Here is a 17,311-nt window from a genome sequence, read left to right on the forward strand (position 1 = left end):
TCTGCCATCCATTTGCAATGATTGATAAAGATATTATGCAGCATGCACAACAACAAACAGTGACTTTGTCACAGTTCTTCCTCCTATTTAAAATGCTAGAATGAAAACTAAGCAGATTTTTCTTTCTTCATTCCGTAAATACTGCAGTGTGGTTGTATGCCTCGTCCCTATCAGACATTCATGTCTGTCCAGACTCGTATAGTATATCGTTGCTGTCGGGCAGAAATCTCTTATCTCCATATTTTAACTTTTTTCGCCAATTAACTCCCTACTTTGTTCTAGTACAGCGTCACACAAAATAATCAAAAGTAGCAGTTCTACAAAGCTCAAAACGAGGCGCAAAGCGTCGCGTTTTGTCCTTGTAGATCTGCTACTTTTACTATTTGTGAATTTTAATCCTGAAAAATAACAGTTTTCGGATTTTCACCTGACAGAGACGATATGTAGAGGATGGAGACTTAATAAATGAACACGCTGTACTTCTAATTAATCCTTGAGTCCAAGTGGACATTAGTGCTAGATAAAACCAAATTAAATAATTTATCTGAACCTTGAAAGTATATACTGTACTAGGGTTGTCCGATATTGGCTTTTTTACCGATAACCGATATACCGATATTGTCCAACTCTTAATTACCGATACCGATATCAACCGATACCGATATATGCGGGGATTATTGTGATTAGGGTAAGCTCAAATTTCATATCACACACACCATATACAGTAAGAACTCCTGTAACTTATTTATAAAGCAAAAAAAAAAAAAAAAAAAAAAAAAAATCCCGATATCAATTTTTATGCTAATATCGGCCGATAATATCGGGAGGCCGATAAAATCGGACATCCCTATACTGTACCATTCTCATCAGAGTGATCGATTACTCCATAGACGCTTGTGTCACCTAAAGGTAAACAAAAGTACACATTAATGTGGTGCTTACACATGCTTTCAACTTAGTAAATTATTCTGTATTCTTCATTGTTTAATGAATGAAGGTTTATTCTTAATTTGAAGTTGTAAATTCATTTATATTTAAATTAGAATGAGTTGTTCTTGTCAGAAGTGTCATGATTGGTTCAAAAACTGACCGTGCTGCAGTGGGCAGTACACATCATCAGGAGCTCCACTTTGATTGGTCCCCTGGTCAGCTGAGCCCTGATTGGTTCCCTGAGACTGAACCGCGCTGCAATGAAAATAATATAGCAGAATTAAAGTAGAAATCTTTTGAAATCTATAGAAATGTATTAAGTTGGAATCTATTGCTGACGTGTTTATTACTAGACAGAGTACTAATGTAGGCTACTTACTTGACACAACATGGATCTGTAAAAAAAGAAAAATATTTAAATTACTATGCCATGAAAAGCAACAGTATAATCAAAGGAAAGTTACAGTGATTCAGCGGTTCTTCAAGGACCCCCAAATCAATATTTTACCGTGTTACTTCTTAAGGTGCCGCACTGCGAGCTTGTACATCTGCTATTTTGTATCTATTTTGAAATCTGGATAGTATTGGAATATCTTATTTACATAAATCTTCTCTTCTGGGGGTCCCTGGCACAAAACATTTTCAGATGGGGGTCCGCAGCCAAATACATATCTGGTCCTTGACATGAAACATTTTGAGAACCACTGTTCTCTATGTGATCTGTCTAATGTAGTAGTTCTCACCTTTGGATATTCTGTATCGACACAGCAGGAGCAGAAGGATGGTCTGTAGAATCACAACAACAAGTCCCACTATCAGTCCCACCATCAGTCCCTCATGTGGAGAAATATGTTCCACAGATCCAGAGGCCGCTAGACATAAAAGGATTGATTCAGGAAATGCACTGCTGTTTTGTGTTAAAAAGCTCTATTACAATTATTTGTTTAGTAACAGGGGTCTTCCCCGTCTCTGAAGCCCAAGGATGATGATGATTATTATCTCATCACAAGCTGTTATTTTGTATCAAATCCTATCATCCATATATTTCTGCTTGTGGTCTTACCCAGACACCTAATGGGCAGAACACTGGTGGTGTGTTGTCCCTTCCTGCTGATGCTGCAGGTGAAATTGACCTCGTTGTCCGGGCTGAAGGAGGCCAATAAGTACGAGATGCTGTTGTTGCTCGATGTCCAAAATGAGATGTTTACGACCGGTTGAGCCTGCCAGGTGAAGACGACCCCTTTGTCTGGAGACGAGCACTGCAAGGCCATTCGACAGTGTCCTTCCTTTGACACGCTTGCACCAATGAACTGCTGAATGATGGGCTGATCTGCAGACAGAATTACATTGGATATCAACTACACACTGCTAAATCCTGAGCATGAATTGAACCCTGAGGGTACGGACACACCTGAGTTTTATTCTGCCTATGCGGCCGTCTTTTTGCAATGCTTTTCAATGGGAAGAGAACGTTGTGTTTACATTGTGTGGCTTTCCACTCTGTTCCCATTGAAAAGATTTGCAAAAAGACGGCCGCATAGGCAGAATCAAACTCTGTGTCCTACTTGTCTGTCCCCTGAGGGTGTAAAAACGGACCAAGTATTTTAGGTTAACTGGTTCTCACGTCGTCTTTGGTGGAATCCAGATTAGGCTACAGCTAATGTTCTAGTTAACTGGTTCATACATCTACTCCCAGGAACCAAAATGAGCCGACTGTTAGTCAACTCACAGGAAAGTCTTCAGTTTTATTTTAACTCTGGTGTGAAGATTTTGCTGCCAGCTCCTGGGATTGCTGCTGGACTGGTTTTCTATTCTAACACAAGTCAGTTATTACGTATCATTCTCATTAGAAAGAAAATTATCTATAATCGTGTTCTTCATGGCAAAGCTAAACATTTGTGAAATGGACATTTCATTTTGGAAAGGAAGGTCTTTATTCCTCCGCTTATTTTAACGGTGAGTAGCATAAATACATAATTATTAAATTAATTATCATCTACAATGCCAATTCTGTTCACAGTGACCATAGCACTGAGCACAGTGTGGTGTACCCCCCCCCCCCCCCAAAAGTTCTTACGGATTGTGTCTATGAGTGTGACTGTATTACTGCCTCCAGTGTGGTAAAGTGGTTTTCCTCTCTCTCCTCTGCACCAGTAGATTCCTCCTTCTAACACACTGGTTGATCCATTAGACCAAATGTGGACGATCTGTGAGTCACTGTTATGTTGGTAAAAGTATTCCCACTTCCATCCAGATGACTCCTCCACAGAGCAGGTCAGTCTAACACTGCCCCCTACAGGTATGTCCGTTTTGTCAGCTTTCAATGTCGCGTTTGGTTTATTATCTGTTGATCAGATTAAGAAGAAAAACTTTAAACTAGAACAGTCAGTTAGTTCCTGGAAAAAACTGTGTGGACTAGCTGAAAGCTACACTGAGTAGTCTATCATGCTAATTTGGACAATAGTTTTGTTTATGTCAAATACTCACAGTGATGAAATTAAATAGAACATCAAATTATTCATATGTGATGGCATGCTCATTTTCATCAATATGGTTCATCACAAATTATTTTCAAATGTATTTAGGACGTTTTTATCTAAATGTCAATGCAATATCTCCCACCGGTAGTAATTTGTAATTACAAAATAGCCTGGTAATTGATGTGAAGAAATTAATGATGTATTGAAAATGCTTATAAATGTATCAAGTTCCATTTTCCAGTCACGTCCTTACAGGATAATCCTCTCTTTATATGCAGAGAACCATAATTAAAAGGTTAATATGCAGCAGTAGTTCTCAAACCTTTTTAAGTCAAGGCTACGGACCCCCATCTGAAAAGGTTTTGTGACCGCCAGAAGAGAAGTTAAAAAAATAGCAGATGTACAAGCTCACAGTGAGCTTGTAGATCTGCTATTTTTGAATAGCCAACATATAAATGGAAAAAGTGGTTAAAATCCTTGTGATGCTATGTTAACTACTTTAGCTGGGGACCCCCTGGAACCTGCCCAAGGACCCCTGGGAGTTCCCGGACCCCACTTTGAGAACTACTGATATACAGTATACTTTCTGAGTGCTATGAATGATCTTAAAACATAATGACAGTGATGAGAATATATGATGATATGACTTCGCCTACCTGATACAGTCAAAGTGACTTTATTACTTTGTTTTTCAATCCTTTGCTGATCCTCTATGAGAACACCAGTACACTGGTATTTACCACTGTAGCCTGATGGTTGGCTCATTTCAAATGTATTCTGATCAGAGTATGAGACAAATGGACGACCATCTTTGTCAAGTCTGTAATACCAGTCAGTCTTCTGTCCTTCTCTCATGTCACATGTGAATGCAACAGACTCTCCAGTAAATATTGGGGACCAGTTGGGCTCCAGACTCAGAACAGCTTGTGATCTCTCTACACAAACACATAAAACACAAACACACAAGTAGAATAAAACCAAATGCTACAAACAACCTCATCTGTCACTAAACCAGAGTAATAAGCAAGTTGAGTAGATGCATGTTAGTAAACTGACTATATGTAATGTGTTTTAATTGAGAGGATGAAGTATGTGATAATGTGAGTATAGTTTAAATAGGAACTTGACTGAGTGAATAAAGAGAATATATATCAATCTTTACCTTGACTGTGTCCACAGGAGAGGAAGCTACTCACTGAAAGATATTTGATGAGAGACAATATCAAGTTAACAGTGAAAATCTTTCAGTGAAAATAGTGAAAATGATGCCATACAAGCTTCATATCTTAGGCTGCATTCTAACAATATAGTTTGGGCTTGGTGTAAAAGAATGCATTTAAAAACGATTTTCTTTCATATTAATATTCCAGCTTGTAGACATCATATTCATCATTGATTTAGCTGTGTAGTTGTGTAAAATAAACACATGATTCTATGGTATACTACAATATATGAGTGGGCACTAAAGGCCATCTCTGTACTGTAGCATCATCAGTGTTTGTACTTTGGTCTTTTAATGTTGATTGTTTGTTATTGCTAATAGCAAATCAAAATATTGCTGAAATTATAAATCTACAGCAAAGTGAAAACATTGGTCAAGATCCTATGTAAAAAAAAAAACTACTACATTCGTTCCCCATTTGAGTGTATTCTAACTCAGCTGCTTAAAGGGATAGTTCACCCCCAAAATGACTTTTTTTCTATCGATTAGTCACCCTATGGAGACTTGAATTCATGGATATTATTTAGTTTTTTTCCTAATCCAATAATTTGATGACACAAAGAGTCTCCTTTGTGTTTCCTATCGGAACCGCTACCTACCGGTCCGCTGGTCATCAAATTATTGGCTTAGGAATTTGACAAAAACTAAAAATATCCATGAATTCAAGTCTCCATGGGGTGACTAATCGATAGTAAAGAGTATTTTTTTGGGTGAACTATCCCTTTAACAAAATATAATTACAGTAGAGACACGTATTCCTTCATTGAAATTGTTCAAATACTAGAAACTAGTTCAATAGACCTACTAGAAATGATAGTGATAAACTCACATAGGAGCACACAGGGAAAGGTGAGATGCATCTTCTCCTGTGATGAACGGCTCTGAAAATACTTCTACAGTACGTCCTGATCACTGTGAACTAAGAGTTACTGTGTGTGTGTGTGTGTGTGTGTGTGTGTGTGTGTGTGTGTGTGTGTGTGTGTGTGTGTGTGTGTGTGTGTGTGTGTGTGTGTGTGTGTGTGTGTGTGTGTGTGTGTGTGTGTGTGTGTGTGTGTAGGTACTTTCATGTTCTTCCTCTTTTTGAAATAGAATCTGAGATAAAAGCTAATTCATGCACATATAAGTAGAAATACATATCTTGCATCTTGAAGACATATGGGCCAACTGCATGGCCATTCACAAATTAACAAGATAAAACAACCTCATGATGTGTGGGGATGGTTTGAGTTATCCTGTGTGCATCAATTCAACGCAATGTGTGTCGTCACACCCAGCTCAGAGAGGGGATTGCGATTCGTATATCAGCACCAGCTGAGCTATGTAGTTCACTGTGATTGGTCTACTTTTCCAAGACATCCATCCATCCAACCAACCAACCATCAGATGTCATCTAGGATTTTAAACTGCTACCACAATGGAATGGAATGATTATTTCCAAAATTATACTATTTTAAGTTTGCATGTTTGTATGTGTTTTTTATGCAGGTTCACGACCTGCCGTGCAGTGAAGAGACTATAATAAGTAATAACCAAAGACCACAAACGGGTGAAGTATCACAACATTGAGGAAGACAGACGTCTCAGTCAGTACAACCACAGTGCTGTGCATTTCATCACTTTTTGAAACAGGAAACATATTTGTCTTCTTTTGCTTCCCTCTACAAACCTATATTATTATTCTATTAACAACAAGAGCAGAGCAATCAAGTGGAAAGTGTCTTTCTTCTGAGTGGTGGAGTGATGTAGAACTGTACAAAGACATTAGACTCCATAGTGCTATGTGGTTATTAACACGGCTCTAAACCAATCAGATCTACCATACAGATTGAACAAAATTACATTTTATTCTTTCAATTGTTTTTTACATAGTGCCGCTTTAAAGGCAACATAAGACAAAATATTTGTTAATCAATAATTTTGTGAAATAAATACAAATTTAAGATTTATTAATTTACTTACTTCACATTCTTTGAAAAACATGTAATAAAAACTTCACTAAAACAATATGTAGAAAAAAAGAGCTAAACATGGCATTATATTTGTTTGAGATGAATGAAAGTATTTTCAAACAGCAGGGCAAAATCTGTATAGACATTATAAGAGTTGAATATCTAAAACTAAATACTTAAACAAAAATATAATTATTTTAAACTATTTTCATTCAAATGTAATAAAACAAAAGTCTCGAAAACACAAACCATAAAATATACAGTAAACATATTATATAAATATCTTAACATCTACAAAGATTGAATGAATATAATATGTAATATAATAAAATATATCACAATTGTCAAAAAAATTACAATTTTGTATACTGCACAGGTTCATGTGTTAGAATGAGGAGTAAAAAAGCTGTGAGCATTGTATGTGTGTGTGCACATACTGTATGTGGTTGAGTCCATGTGCATGTGCATTTTTGCACACGCATGTATACGGTAGTAGATCTATGAATATGCAATCCAAACTATGACTTTATGTGCGTGCGATGTGTGTATGTGAGAGAACATGGCTCTTGCATGTAAATAACTCCATTTGAAAATCCATTTGTATTGTTATGTATCCCTGCATTAATGCTGAAGATCCATTGACTTCATCCACGTGTCATGTTGGGTTGTCCTACACCACTGTATCTAAGGAGTTTAAACAAAGTTACAGAATACATTTAAAACAGGAACTCTGTCAGTGAACATTATGCTGTATAATATTGTATCTACTGCTTTTCCTTAACTGTGGAATATGAAGAAATATATTCACATCTCATTCAGTTGTGAGTGGTGTCATTCATTAAAGTTACATTTTCATTCCATCTCAACTGATCACAGATATCTTTGCTCAATGGAATTTCCCTCGACATCCATTACATTCTGGACTCTGGTCCTACTAATGAGTGTCTGATGCTAACAATATAGTATGAGAACTTATAGCTCAATTAAACTTTGGTAGAGATTTAGGTTGTGTCCCTTTTGTTTTTCTCCCATCCATTTACAACTGCAGTGTAGTTGTAAGCATCGTCCTTATCAGACATCCATGTATGTCCAGACTCGTATAGTATATCGTTGCTGTCGGGCAGAAATCTCTTATCTCCATACTTTAACTTTTTTCGTCAGTTAACGCCCTACTTGCTCATACTACAGCGTCACACAAAAGCATCAAAAGTAGCAGATCGATACAAGCACGAAGTGTTGCATTTCGTGACCTTGTAGATCTGCTACTTTTTCTATTTGTGAATTTTAATCCTGAAAAGTAACAGTTTTGGACTTGGACTGGGTTTCCTGCCGACAGAGACGATATGTAGAGGATGGAGACTTAATTAATGAACACACTGTACTTCTAATTAATCCTTGAGTCCAAGTGGACATTAGTGCCAAATATCATAAAATTCCCTCAAGGTGTTTCTGAAATATCACGTTCACAGGGTTGGTACATACAGTGGTTAGCACTTGAGAATGGCAGTAATACCATCTGAGTGCCTCTGTGGTGCCACAGAGGTGCCACTACTACTTGGTGGTGCCGCATTTGACACCTTTTTTTAAGGTGTAGTGTGGCTGAACGGCCACCATGTGGCACATGTGAGTTCATGAGCTCTACAGTACAGTATTAGCAACAGGGGAAGGGTGAATGCATTTAAAGTTAATGTTATTTTTATTTTTTGTAAACATAGAAAATAAGGGAATGAGTCCTTAGGATGAATTGAAAGTAGCAATTATTTCTTTAAACACAACTGTGTTTCATGGTGGAAGAAGTGCACAGACATTTTACTTAAGTAAAAGTAGCAATACCACAATATAAAAATACTCTATTTTATATTTACTTATTTTTAAATATACTTACCAAAAGCTAATGTTCTACAATGTTTGAAAGTAGCCGATCTAGCTTGTAGATTGGCTATTTTCAAATGGCTGTGGTATAACATAGGGCTGAAGTGGTTAATATGTATGTTTTATTATATAACAATTTATATCTGCAGAGTAACTAAAGTTTTCAAATAATTGTAGTAGTGGAGTAAAAGTACACTATTTGCCTTTGCAGGCGTTGTGGAGTAGTAAGTGAAAGTGCACTAATACTCCAGTACAGTAAAAAGAAAACACTTCATCATTTTCCCCAAGATTCTATGGAACCCAAGCAGGATTCGTACCCCGTCCTCTCACCTTTCAGACACATCTGACTAACCGCTATGCTATCAGTTCAGTTGACAAAATGGCTGTATGTGATGAGAAGAAACTACACACAGAATGGGGCATCTAACTTCCAGCTGAACCAGTGCTATGTTACTTGAGTAAAAGTACAAAGGTATTGGCATCAAAATATACTTAAAGTACCAAAAGCTAATGTTCTACAATGTTTGAAAGTAGCCGATCTAGCTTGTAGATCGGCTATTTTCAAATGGCTGTGGTATAACATAGGGCTAAAGTGGTTAATATGTATGTTTTATTATATAACAATTTATATCTGCAGAGTAACTAAAGTTTTCAAATAATTGTAGTAGTGGAGTAAAAGTACACTATTTGCCTTTGCAGGCGTTGTGGAGTAGTAAGTGAAAGTGCACTAATACTCCAGTACAGTAAAAAGAAAACACTTCATCATTTTCCCCAAGATTCTATGGAACCCAAGCGGGATTCGTACCCCGTCCTCTCACCTTTCAGACACATCTGACTAACCGCTATGCTATCAGTTCAGTTGATAAAATGGCTGTATGTGATGAGAAGAAACTACACACAGAATGGGGCATGTGTACGTACACGTACATACGTCTTCCCAATGTTACTATTCTACAATAAAACCAAATAAAATAATTTATCTGAACCTTGAAAGTATATACTGTACCATTCTCGTAGTCATCACTTTGATCGATTACTCCATAGACACTTGTGTCACCTAAAGGTAAACAAAAGTACACATTAATTTGGTGCTTATTGTTGTTATTTCACACATGGTTTCAATTTAGTTAATTATTCTGTATTATTCATTGTTTAATGAATGAAGGTTCATTTTTTTTTTTTAAACTGTAAATTAATTTACATTTAAATTAGAACGAGTTGTTCTTGTCAGAAGTGTCATGATTGGTTCAAAAACTGACCATGCTGCAGTGGGCAGTACACATCATCAGGAGCTCCACTTTGATTGGTCCCCTGGTCAGCTGAGCCCTGATTGATTCCCTGAGACTGAACCGCTCTGCAATGAAAACAATATAGGAGAAATAAAGTAGAAATCTTTTGAAATCTACAGAAATGTATTAAGTAGGAATCTATTGCCGACATGTGTATTAATAGACAGAGTAATAATGTAGGCTACTTACTTGACACAACATGGATCTGTAAAAAAAAAAAGAAAAACATATTTAAATTGCTATGCCATGGAAAGCAACAGTATCATTAAAGTAGAGTTACAGTGATTGTAATAAACATCAGCTGTTCTTCAAGGACCCCCAAATTAATATTTTACCGTGGTACCCCCACCTGAAAAGTTTTTTTTGCCAGGGACCCATACAATATTTGTGTTGTTAAAATGTTTAAAAGAATGTCAAGAGTTTTTAGAAAATAGCAGATCTACAAGCTCACAACATAATGTTCAACGAACGTCTTGATGCGATACATTGTGATCTTGTAGATCAGCTATTTTCAAGTGTATATAGAGGTTAAATGGATTTTGTTGGTCCCCCTCTGGGACCCTTCGACCCCACTTTGAGAACCACTGTTCTCTGTGTCAGTGGTTCTCAAAGTGGGGTCCCAGGACCCACAGGGGTCCTTGGGGGGCCTTCCAGGGGATCCCAGCGAAATGTGTTGATACAGCATCACAGTCATTTTAACCACTTTATCCATATATACAGTACATTGGCCTTTCAAAAATAGCAGATGTACAAGCTCACATCGCGTCACTTAAGGTCCCATGCTGCTAGCTTGTACATCTGCTATTTTTTATCTATTTTGAAATCTGGATAGTATTGGAATATCTTATTTACATACATCTTCTCTCTCGTCCCTGGCACAAAACATTTTCAGATGGGGGTCCGCAGCCACATACATATCAACTTGGGGGTCCTTGACATGAAACATTTTGAGAACCACTTCTATATGTAATCCTAATCTAATGTAGGAGTTCTCACCTTTGGATATTCTGTATCGACACAGCAGGAGCAGAAGGATGGTCTGTAGAATCACAACAACAAGTCCCACTATCAGTCCCACCATCAGTCCCTCATGTGGAGAAATATGTTCCACAGATCCAGAGGCCGCTAGAGGTAAAAGGATTGATTCAGGAAATACACTGCTGTTTTAGTGTTAAAAAGCTCTATTACAAGTATTTGTTTAGTAACGGGGGTCTTCCCCATCTCTATATTTCTGCTTGTGGTCTTACCCAGACACCTAGTAGTCACAACACTGGAGGTTTTCAGTCGCTTCCTGCTGATGCTGCAGGTGAAATTGACCTCGTTGTCCGGGCTGAAGGAGGCCAGTAAGTACGAGAGGCTGTTGTTGCTCGATGTCCAAAATGAGATGTTTACGACCGGTTGAGCCTGCCAGGTGAAGACGACCCCTTTGTCTGGAGACGAGCACTGCAAGGCCATTCGACAGTGTCCTTCCTTTGACACGCTTGCACCAATGAACTGCTGAATGACGGGCTGATCTGCAGACAGAATTAACATTGGATATCAACTACACACTGCTAAATTCTGAGTATGATTTGAACCCTGAGGGTTAGGAGTACGGTAATCTGAGTTCCCAGAAGTTTTCGCCGGCTCGGCGAGGAACTTCTGGGCCAGAGCCCTGGGATTTGTGGGCGGGATGTAATTTACGCTCTGAATCTGAGCGGACACGCCTCTTACCGGTCTGGAGCTGTGCAACTCGTGTAAAAAGTCCGACGAGAGGCAAACAGCAGTACACAACAATGGCGGCCGAAATTTCTCAAGGGGAAATTGCATCCCGTCGATCCTATTTAGATGCAACACCCACTGCATGTGGATCCCGCCCCCTTTTCTTCATTGGCTGTTGATTTGAATCACAACGCAGTGGCCGCGCCCCCGCTGTCCAAACTCCGAGGCAATGCCTCCCAGACTAGGAGTACGGACACACCAGAGTTTGATTCTGCCTATGCGGCCGTCTTTTTGCAATGCTTTTCAATGGGAATGAAGCGTTGTGTTGCCATTGCGTGGCTTTCCGCTCTGTTCCCATTGAAAGTGTTGCAAAAAGACGGCCGCATACTGTAGGCAGAATCAAACTATGTGTCCTACGTCCGTATACTCTGAGGGTGTATAAACTGACCCAGTATTTTATTGTACAAGTTAAAGGAGTTGTTCACTCAAGAAATAACTTATTTTCTATCAATTACACACCCCATGAAGCATTGAATTCACAGACATTTTTTTGTTTTTGTCACATCCCTGAGCCAATAATTTGATGACCAGCGGAGTCTCTTACCGGAGAGTAGGAGACTCAATTGAGACTCCTACTGATCAGCCACCCGGTCATCAAATTATTGAATCGGGAATGCGACTAAAACAAAAAAGCCTCCATTTCTCGTTAACTGGTTTGTACGTCTAGTCCCAGCCCAGGAACCGAAATTACTGCTAGTCAACTCACAGGAAAGTCTTCAGTGTTATCTTAACTCTGGTGTGAACATTTTGCTGCGATTACTGCTGGCTAACTCAATTAGTATTCATGTGCACGCATCATTCTCATTAGAAAGAAAATTAACTATAATCTCGGTCCCCACAGCTGGGAGAGAGCCAATGTTCTTCAATGCAAAGGTAAAGATTTTTCACAATAGTGGTCACATTTGTCAAAATGGACTTTTCATTTTGGAAAGGAACTCTTTTTTTTACATTTATACATTATCATCTACAATACAAGTTTCAGGTTTCACTGTGACATGACTTACTGACATGTACATGACACACACAATACAAGATGGCTTTTTTTTATAACATAGGCTACTGTACATACCACCAATTCTGTTCACAGTGACCCTAGCACTGAGCTCAGTGTGGTAAAGTGGTTTTCCTCTCTCTCCTCTGCACCAGTAGATTCCTCCTTCTAACACACTGATTGATCCATTAGACCACATTTGGCCGATCTGTGGGTCAATGTTATGTTGGTAAAAGTATTCCCACTTCCATCCAGATGACTCCTCCACAGAGCAGGTCAGTGTAACACTGCCCCCTACAGGTATGTCTGTTTGGTCAGCTTTCAGTGTGGCCTTTGGTTTATTATCTGTTGATCAGATTAGGAAGAAAAACTTACACTAGAAGTCAGTTAGTTCCTGGAGAAACTGTGTGGACTAGCTGAAAGCTACACTGAGTAGTATAGCTTGTACATAATGGACAATAGTTTGGCTGTGTCAAATACTCACAGTGAGAAATATAGTTACAGATTTAATAATAACTAGTACTGAAATGTTTTAATGACAAATAAGTACTGCCTGATAACAACCAAATGCTTAACCATCCCTCCAGCTATAGGATCTTGTCTCTAACTACCTACTGTACACAGCAGTCATGAAAAAGAAAGAAAGAAAGAAAGAAAGAAAGAAAGAGAGGGAAATGCTACGTTTTAATGGTGAAAGTTAACTGGGATTTCTATGTTAAATATGCATTGGATATAGATTTTTTTAAAACAGAAACTACTAGGGGAATGTCCTGAAAGCTGCATAAGTCAAATTAATAGAAAATATAATGATTGTGTGATGGCATGCTCATCTTCATCAATAATAATCAGGATAATCATCTCTATATATGCAGAGAACCATAATTAAAACGTTGATATATAAAGTTGGCCACGGACACCCATCTGGTTCTGTGACCCCCAGAAGAGAAAAATAGCAGATGTACAAGCTCACAGCGCGGCACGAAGTGACGCGCTGTGAGCTTATAGATCTGCTATTTTTGAATAGCCAACATATAAATGGAAAAAGTGGTTAAAATCCTTGTGATGCTATGTTAACTACTTTAGCTGGGGACCCCCTGGAACCTCCCCAAGGACCCGTGGGGGTTCCCGGACCCCACTTTGAGAACCACTGATATACAGTACACTGTCTGAGTGCTATGAATGATCTTAAAACATAATGACAATGATGAGAATATATGATGATATGACTTACCTGATACAATCAAAGTTACTTTATTACTTGGTTTTATAACAGTGCCATCGTTTACACGAGCACCAATACACTGGTATTCACCACTGTAGCCTTTTGGTTGTCTCATTTCAAATGTATTCAGACCATGGTATGCAAAAAATTCACGACCATCTTTGTCAAGTTTGTAATACCAGTCAGTTTTCTGTCCTTCTCTCATGTCACATATGAATGTAACAGACTCTTCAGTAAATATCGGGGACCAGTTGGGCTCCAGGCTCAGAACAGCTTCTGGTCTTTCTACACAAACACATAAAACACAAACACACAAGTAGAATAAAACCAAATGCTACAAACAGCCTCATCTGTCACTAAACCAGAGTAATAAGCAAGTTGAGTAGATGCATATTAGTAAACTGACTATATGTAATATGTAATCATTCAGAGGATGTAGTATGTAATAATGTGAGTATAGTTTAAATAGGATCTTGACTGAGTGAATAAAGATAATACATATCAATCTTTACCATTACTGTGTCCACAGGAGAGGAAGCTACTCACTGAAAAATATTTGATGAGAAAATATCAAGTTAAGCATAAATATCAGCATTTCAATTATTCCTCATTAACACAACACCAATAGACAACTACACTGCTATACAAAGTCAAAGTGTAGTAACTTCGCAAAGAATTAAACTCATAAAAAGGTCTTTAAAGTGTTTCAATTGGCCAGCAAAATGGGTTATTAATCAGTTGACTATAAGTGTAATGGTACTAATTGTATATCTGCTCATCAGTGTTAATTTTTACACCAAATTGTGATTTAGTTTTAGTCTTAGCCGGTCATAATTTAGTAATCTGAACCATCTTAGTTTTAGTCTAGTTTTTGTTTACTAAATATTGACTAAATACTAAATTATTTTGGAGGGCCGTGATGGAGTCATAAAGCCTGATTTATAAAATCATGCTGAAAATAGCAGATCTGAAAGATCTTCTAGAGTCGCAGCGCGACTCTTTGTGAGCTTGCAGATCGGCTATTTTCAGAGCGTGACACCTGTACGCAACCAAGCATAAAATGACTTGTCTTAGTTCTACTGGACCTGGATTTGTTGAATAGTGTCTTTTTCAGTTGTCACTGTCAGTCAAAGTAATACTGTATATCGTCTCTGTGGGTGGAAACCTCATACGTCCAAAACTGTTACTTTTCAGGATTCAAATAAAACAAATAGCAAAAGTAGCACATCTACATGCTCGAGCTTGTAGATCTGCTACTTTTGATACCTTTGTTTGACGCTGTAGTATGATCAAGAAGGGCATTCATTTACGAAAAAACACAAACATTTTAAATATAGAGATAAGAGGTTTCTGGCCGACAGCAATGATATTATGGTAGCAATAAAATTGGAACTTTAACTCCCGCGATTCTCACACAAAGCCCCAGACAGACAGACAGACAGACAGACAGACACACCCTGTCATAGACGGCTATAGCCACTGGCAGAGCCACGTCGTAAAAATATGACTTGCAGCCCCTTTAATCAAAAAGCACCCAATGCTTTCTGCTTTTATTTGTGAACGTTGAAAACCTTTCATAAATGATGGTGACAATAACAATCTTAATATCTGAGGCTGCACCTTAACATTAGTTGCATGTGAAAACTATTTGCTGTATTCTGATAGCCAACAAATGTTTTTGTCGCTTGCAGATAGCTATAATCATCAATGTGTAAAATAAATAAAAGTTTAGTTTTATACTATATGAGTAACCTATACTATATGAGCACAAGATACGGCCTCTGCTTACTGTATAGTTCAGTATACAGTACAGACACATATTCCTTCATTGAAATGGTTCAAACAATACTTCAATAGACTAGTAATAATAGTGATAATACTCACAGAGGAGCACAAAGGGCAACAAGGTGAGACCCATTCCCTCCTGTGATGAACGGCTCTGAAGATCCTTCAACGTCCTGATCACTGTGAACGTATAAGTACTGCTGTGTGTGTGTGTGTGTGTGTGTGTGTGTGTGTGTGTGTGTGTGTGTGTGTGTGTGTGTGTGTGTGTGTGTGTGTGTGTGTGTGTGTGTGTGTGTGTGTGCGTGTGCGTGTGCGTGTGTGGTGGGGGGGGGGGGGGGGTTTGAGGGTGTGAGAAAGATCGTACACTTCATGCCATGAGGTCAGTATACAATATTTCAACATTCAGATCTGCTCTTCCTTCCTGTTTTTTGGAAGAGAGGCCAAAATACAGATGTAAACTTATTCATACGTGTTCTAAGTAGATTTAGTATTATTATGCATGGCTTAGAAGTAGAATTAAATGTCTTATACTGCATACAAATCTTCAAGACACAGGCCAACTCCATGGTCATTCACAAATGAAGAACAATGAAAAGGAGACTCAAGATATGACAGATTATGTTATTTTTTACCTTGATTCTGACCTTTCAAATTCAAACACACAATTAAGCCAGCCTACTGATCATTCCAAAGTGTCATGAAAATCCAACTGTCTGATCTATATTTTGACCTTGACCTTGACGGTCACTTTAACCCTTGATCCCAAAAAGTTGATCATCTCTTTGGGGCAGCCTACTGATCATTCATCAGTTGTTTTGTTCACAGACTGACATAATGTGAACTTTATTAATTAATTTAACAGCACAGTTGTGATATCCTGGACATATTCTATTCCATCACTTAATTTTCCACAAGGAATCCAATGCATCAAACCTATTGTCTTCTTGACAAGTTGCATGAAAATACATATATTCTTGAGTTATTTTGTTCACAGATGCACAGATACACAGCAGGAAATTATGTTCCTATTATCTTGGTAGTGAAATGCTCATACTGTAGTGAATAATAACCCTACAGGGCTATAAAACAAACGTCTCTGTTCACCACCGAGAGAAAATGTATCTTTTGACTCATTCTGTAATATTCAAGTTTCTTTTTTAAACACATTAAACAGCATTATGAGTGAAACAGACATGAACACTGAAGACTAGGCTGACATTAGAGTCCTCACTGACCACAAAGGAAACAGCCTTTGTGTCAAACCATAGTCACACAAACAGCCTCCATCACAGTGCAGCATTTGATACTATTTTAGTTTGCATGTTTGTGTGTCTGTTAATGCAGGCATGAGTTTCTCTGCATGCATGGTAGCCGATTGCTTATTTCCACTCCATGGCCTCGCAGACATGTATCCCAAGGACGAGGAGCAAATATTTGCTGTATTGTGATATTGTATTGCAAGAACATTTACAATATTTAAGGTAAGCAGACACAAAACAAATGACATGGGTGTTGCAAAGAAAAAGAGGCGAGACAAAAAAAAACAGCTAGAATACAAGACAGTTCACCTGACTAACTCCTTGTTCAAAACCAAAGAACTGTCTATCTACAGTAGCTACTATATCAAGTGGCAACCATCCCTGGTGTGTCTAACATTAATCCAGTTACCTATACGTATGTTAAGACCCAAGGGCGATTCTACAAATGTCTTCTAAATCCTAACAGTTTTCTAAAAAATGTATGTTACTATAATATCTCAGTGGTGCTCAAACTTTTTAATGTCAAGGACCCCCAAAATTATATGTATTTG

The 17,311-nt window shown here is 38.1% G+C and overlaps 2 protein-coding genes and 1 long non-coding RNA gene across 5 annotated transcripts in view; all 3 read right to left on the bottom strand.

The window, feature by feature from the left end:
* Positions 1 to 1,088: 1,088 nt before the first annotated feature.
* Positions 1,089 to 1,803, bottom strand: LOC311034685. Its single transcript, XR_014599614.1, has 3 exons — positions 1,674 to 1,803; positions 1,310 to 1,325; positions 1,089 to 1,185 (listed from the first exon to the last, which is right to left on the bottom strand). It is a non-coding gene; the product is annotated as an uncharacterized lncRNA (long non-coding RNA).
* Positions 1,804 to 7,168: 5,365 nt separating this feature from the next.
* The window catches only part of LOC311035272 (uncharacterized protein), a 57,473-nt gene continuing 47,330 nt past the window's right edge, over positions 7,169 to 17,311 (bottom strand). For 2 of the 3 annotated variants that reach the window (XM_084043378.1, XM_084043379.1), the window contains exons 5-10: positions 10,990 to 11,256; positions 10,739 to 10,867; positions 9,932 to 9,947; positions 9,713 to 9,807; positions 9,460 to 9,510; positions 7,169 to 7,265 (exon numbers count right to left, since the gene is read on the bottom strand). In XM_084043378.1, coding sequence (XP_083899504.1) covers positions 7,252 to 7,265; positions 9,460 to 9,510; positions 9,713 to 9,807; positions 9,932 to 9,947; positions 10,739 to 10,867; positions 10,990 to 11,256 — 572 coding nt within the window. In that variant the 3' untranslated portion in view covers positions 7,169 to 7,251. The remainder of the gene's footprint in view (positions 7,266 to 9,459; positions 9,511 to 9,712; positions 9,808 to 9,931; positions 9,948 to 10,738; positions 10,868 to 10,989; positions 11,257 to 17,311) is intronic. The other variant, XM_084043381.1, reaches the window with a different exon arrangement.
* Positions 11,286 to 15,678, bottom strand: LOC311035091 (low affinity immunoglobulin gamma Fc region receptor II-like; the record flags this gene model as incomplete). The annotated part of the gene is made up of 5 exons (XM_084043172.1): positions 15,601 to 15,678; positions 14,229 to 14,261; positions 13,726 to 14,001; positions 12,573 to 12,839; positions 11,286 to 11,320 (listed from the first exon to the last, which is right to left on the bottom strand). Exons 1-5 carry the CDS (start codon positions 15,632 to 15,634, stop codon positions 11,286 to 11,288), a joined length of 645 nt encoding a protein of 214 aa, XP_083899298.1. The 5' UTR covers positions 15,635 to 15,678.

Source organism: Gymnoscopelus microlampas (genome assembly GCF_963454915.1).
Source record: "Gymnoscopelus microlampas genome assembly, chromosome: 19".
NCBI classification, from domain to species: domain Eukaryota; kingdom Metazoa; phylum Chordata; class Actinopteri; order Myctophiformes; family Myctophidae; genus Gymnoscopelus; species Gymnoscopelus microlampas.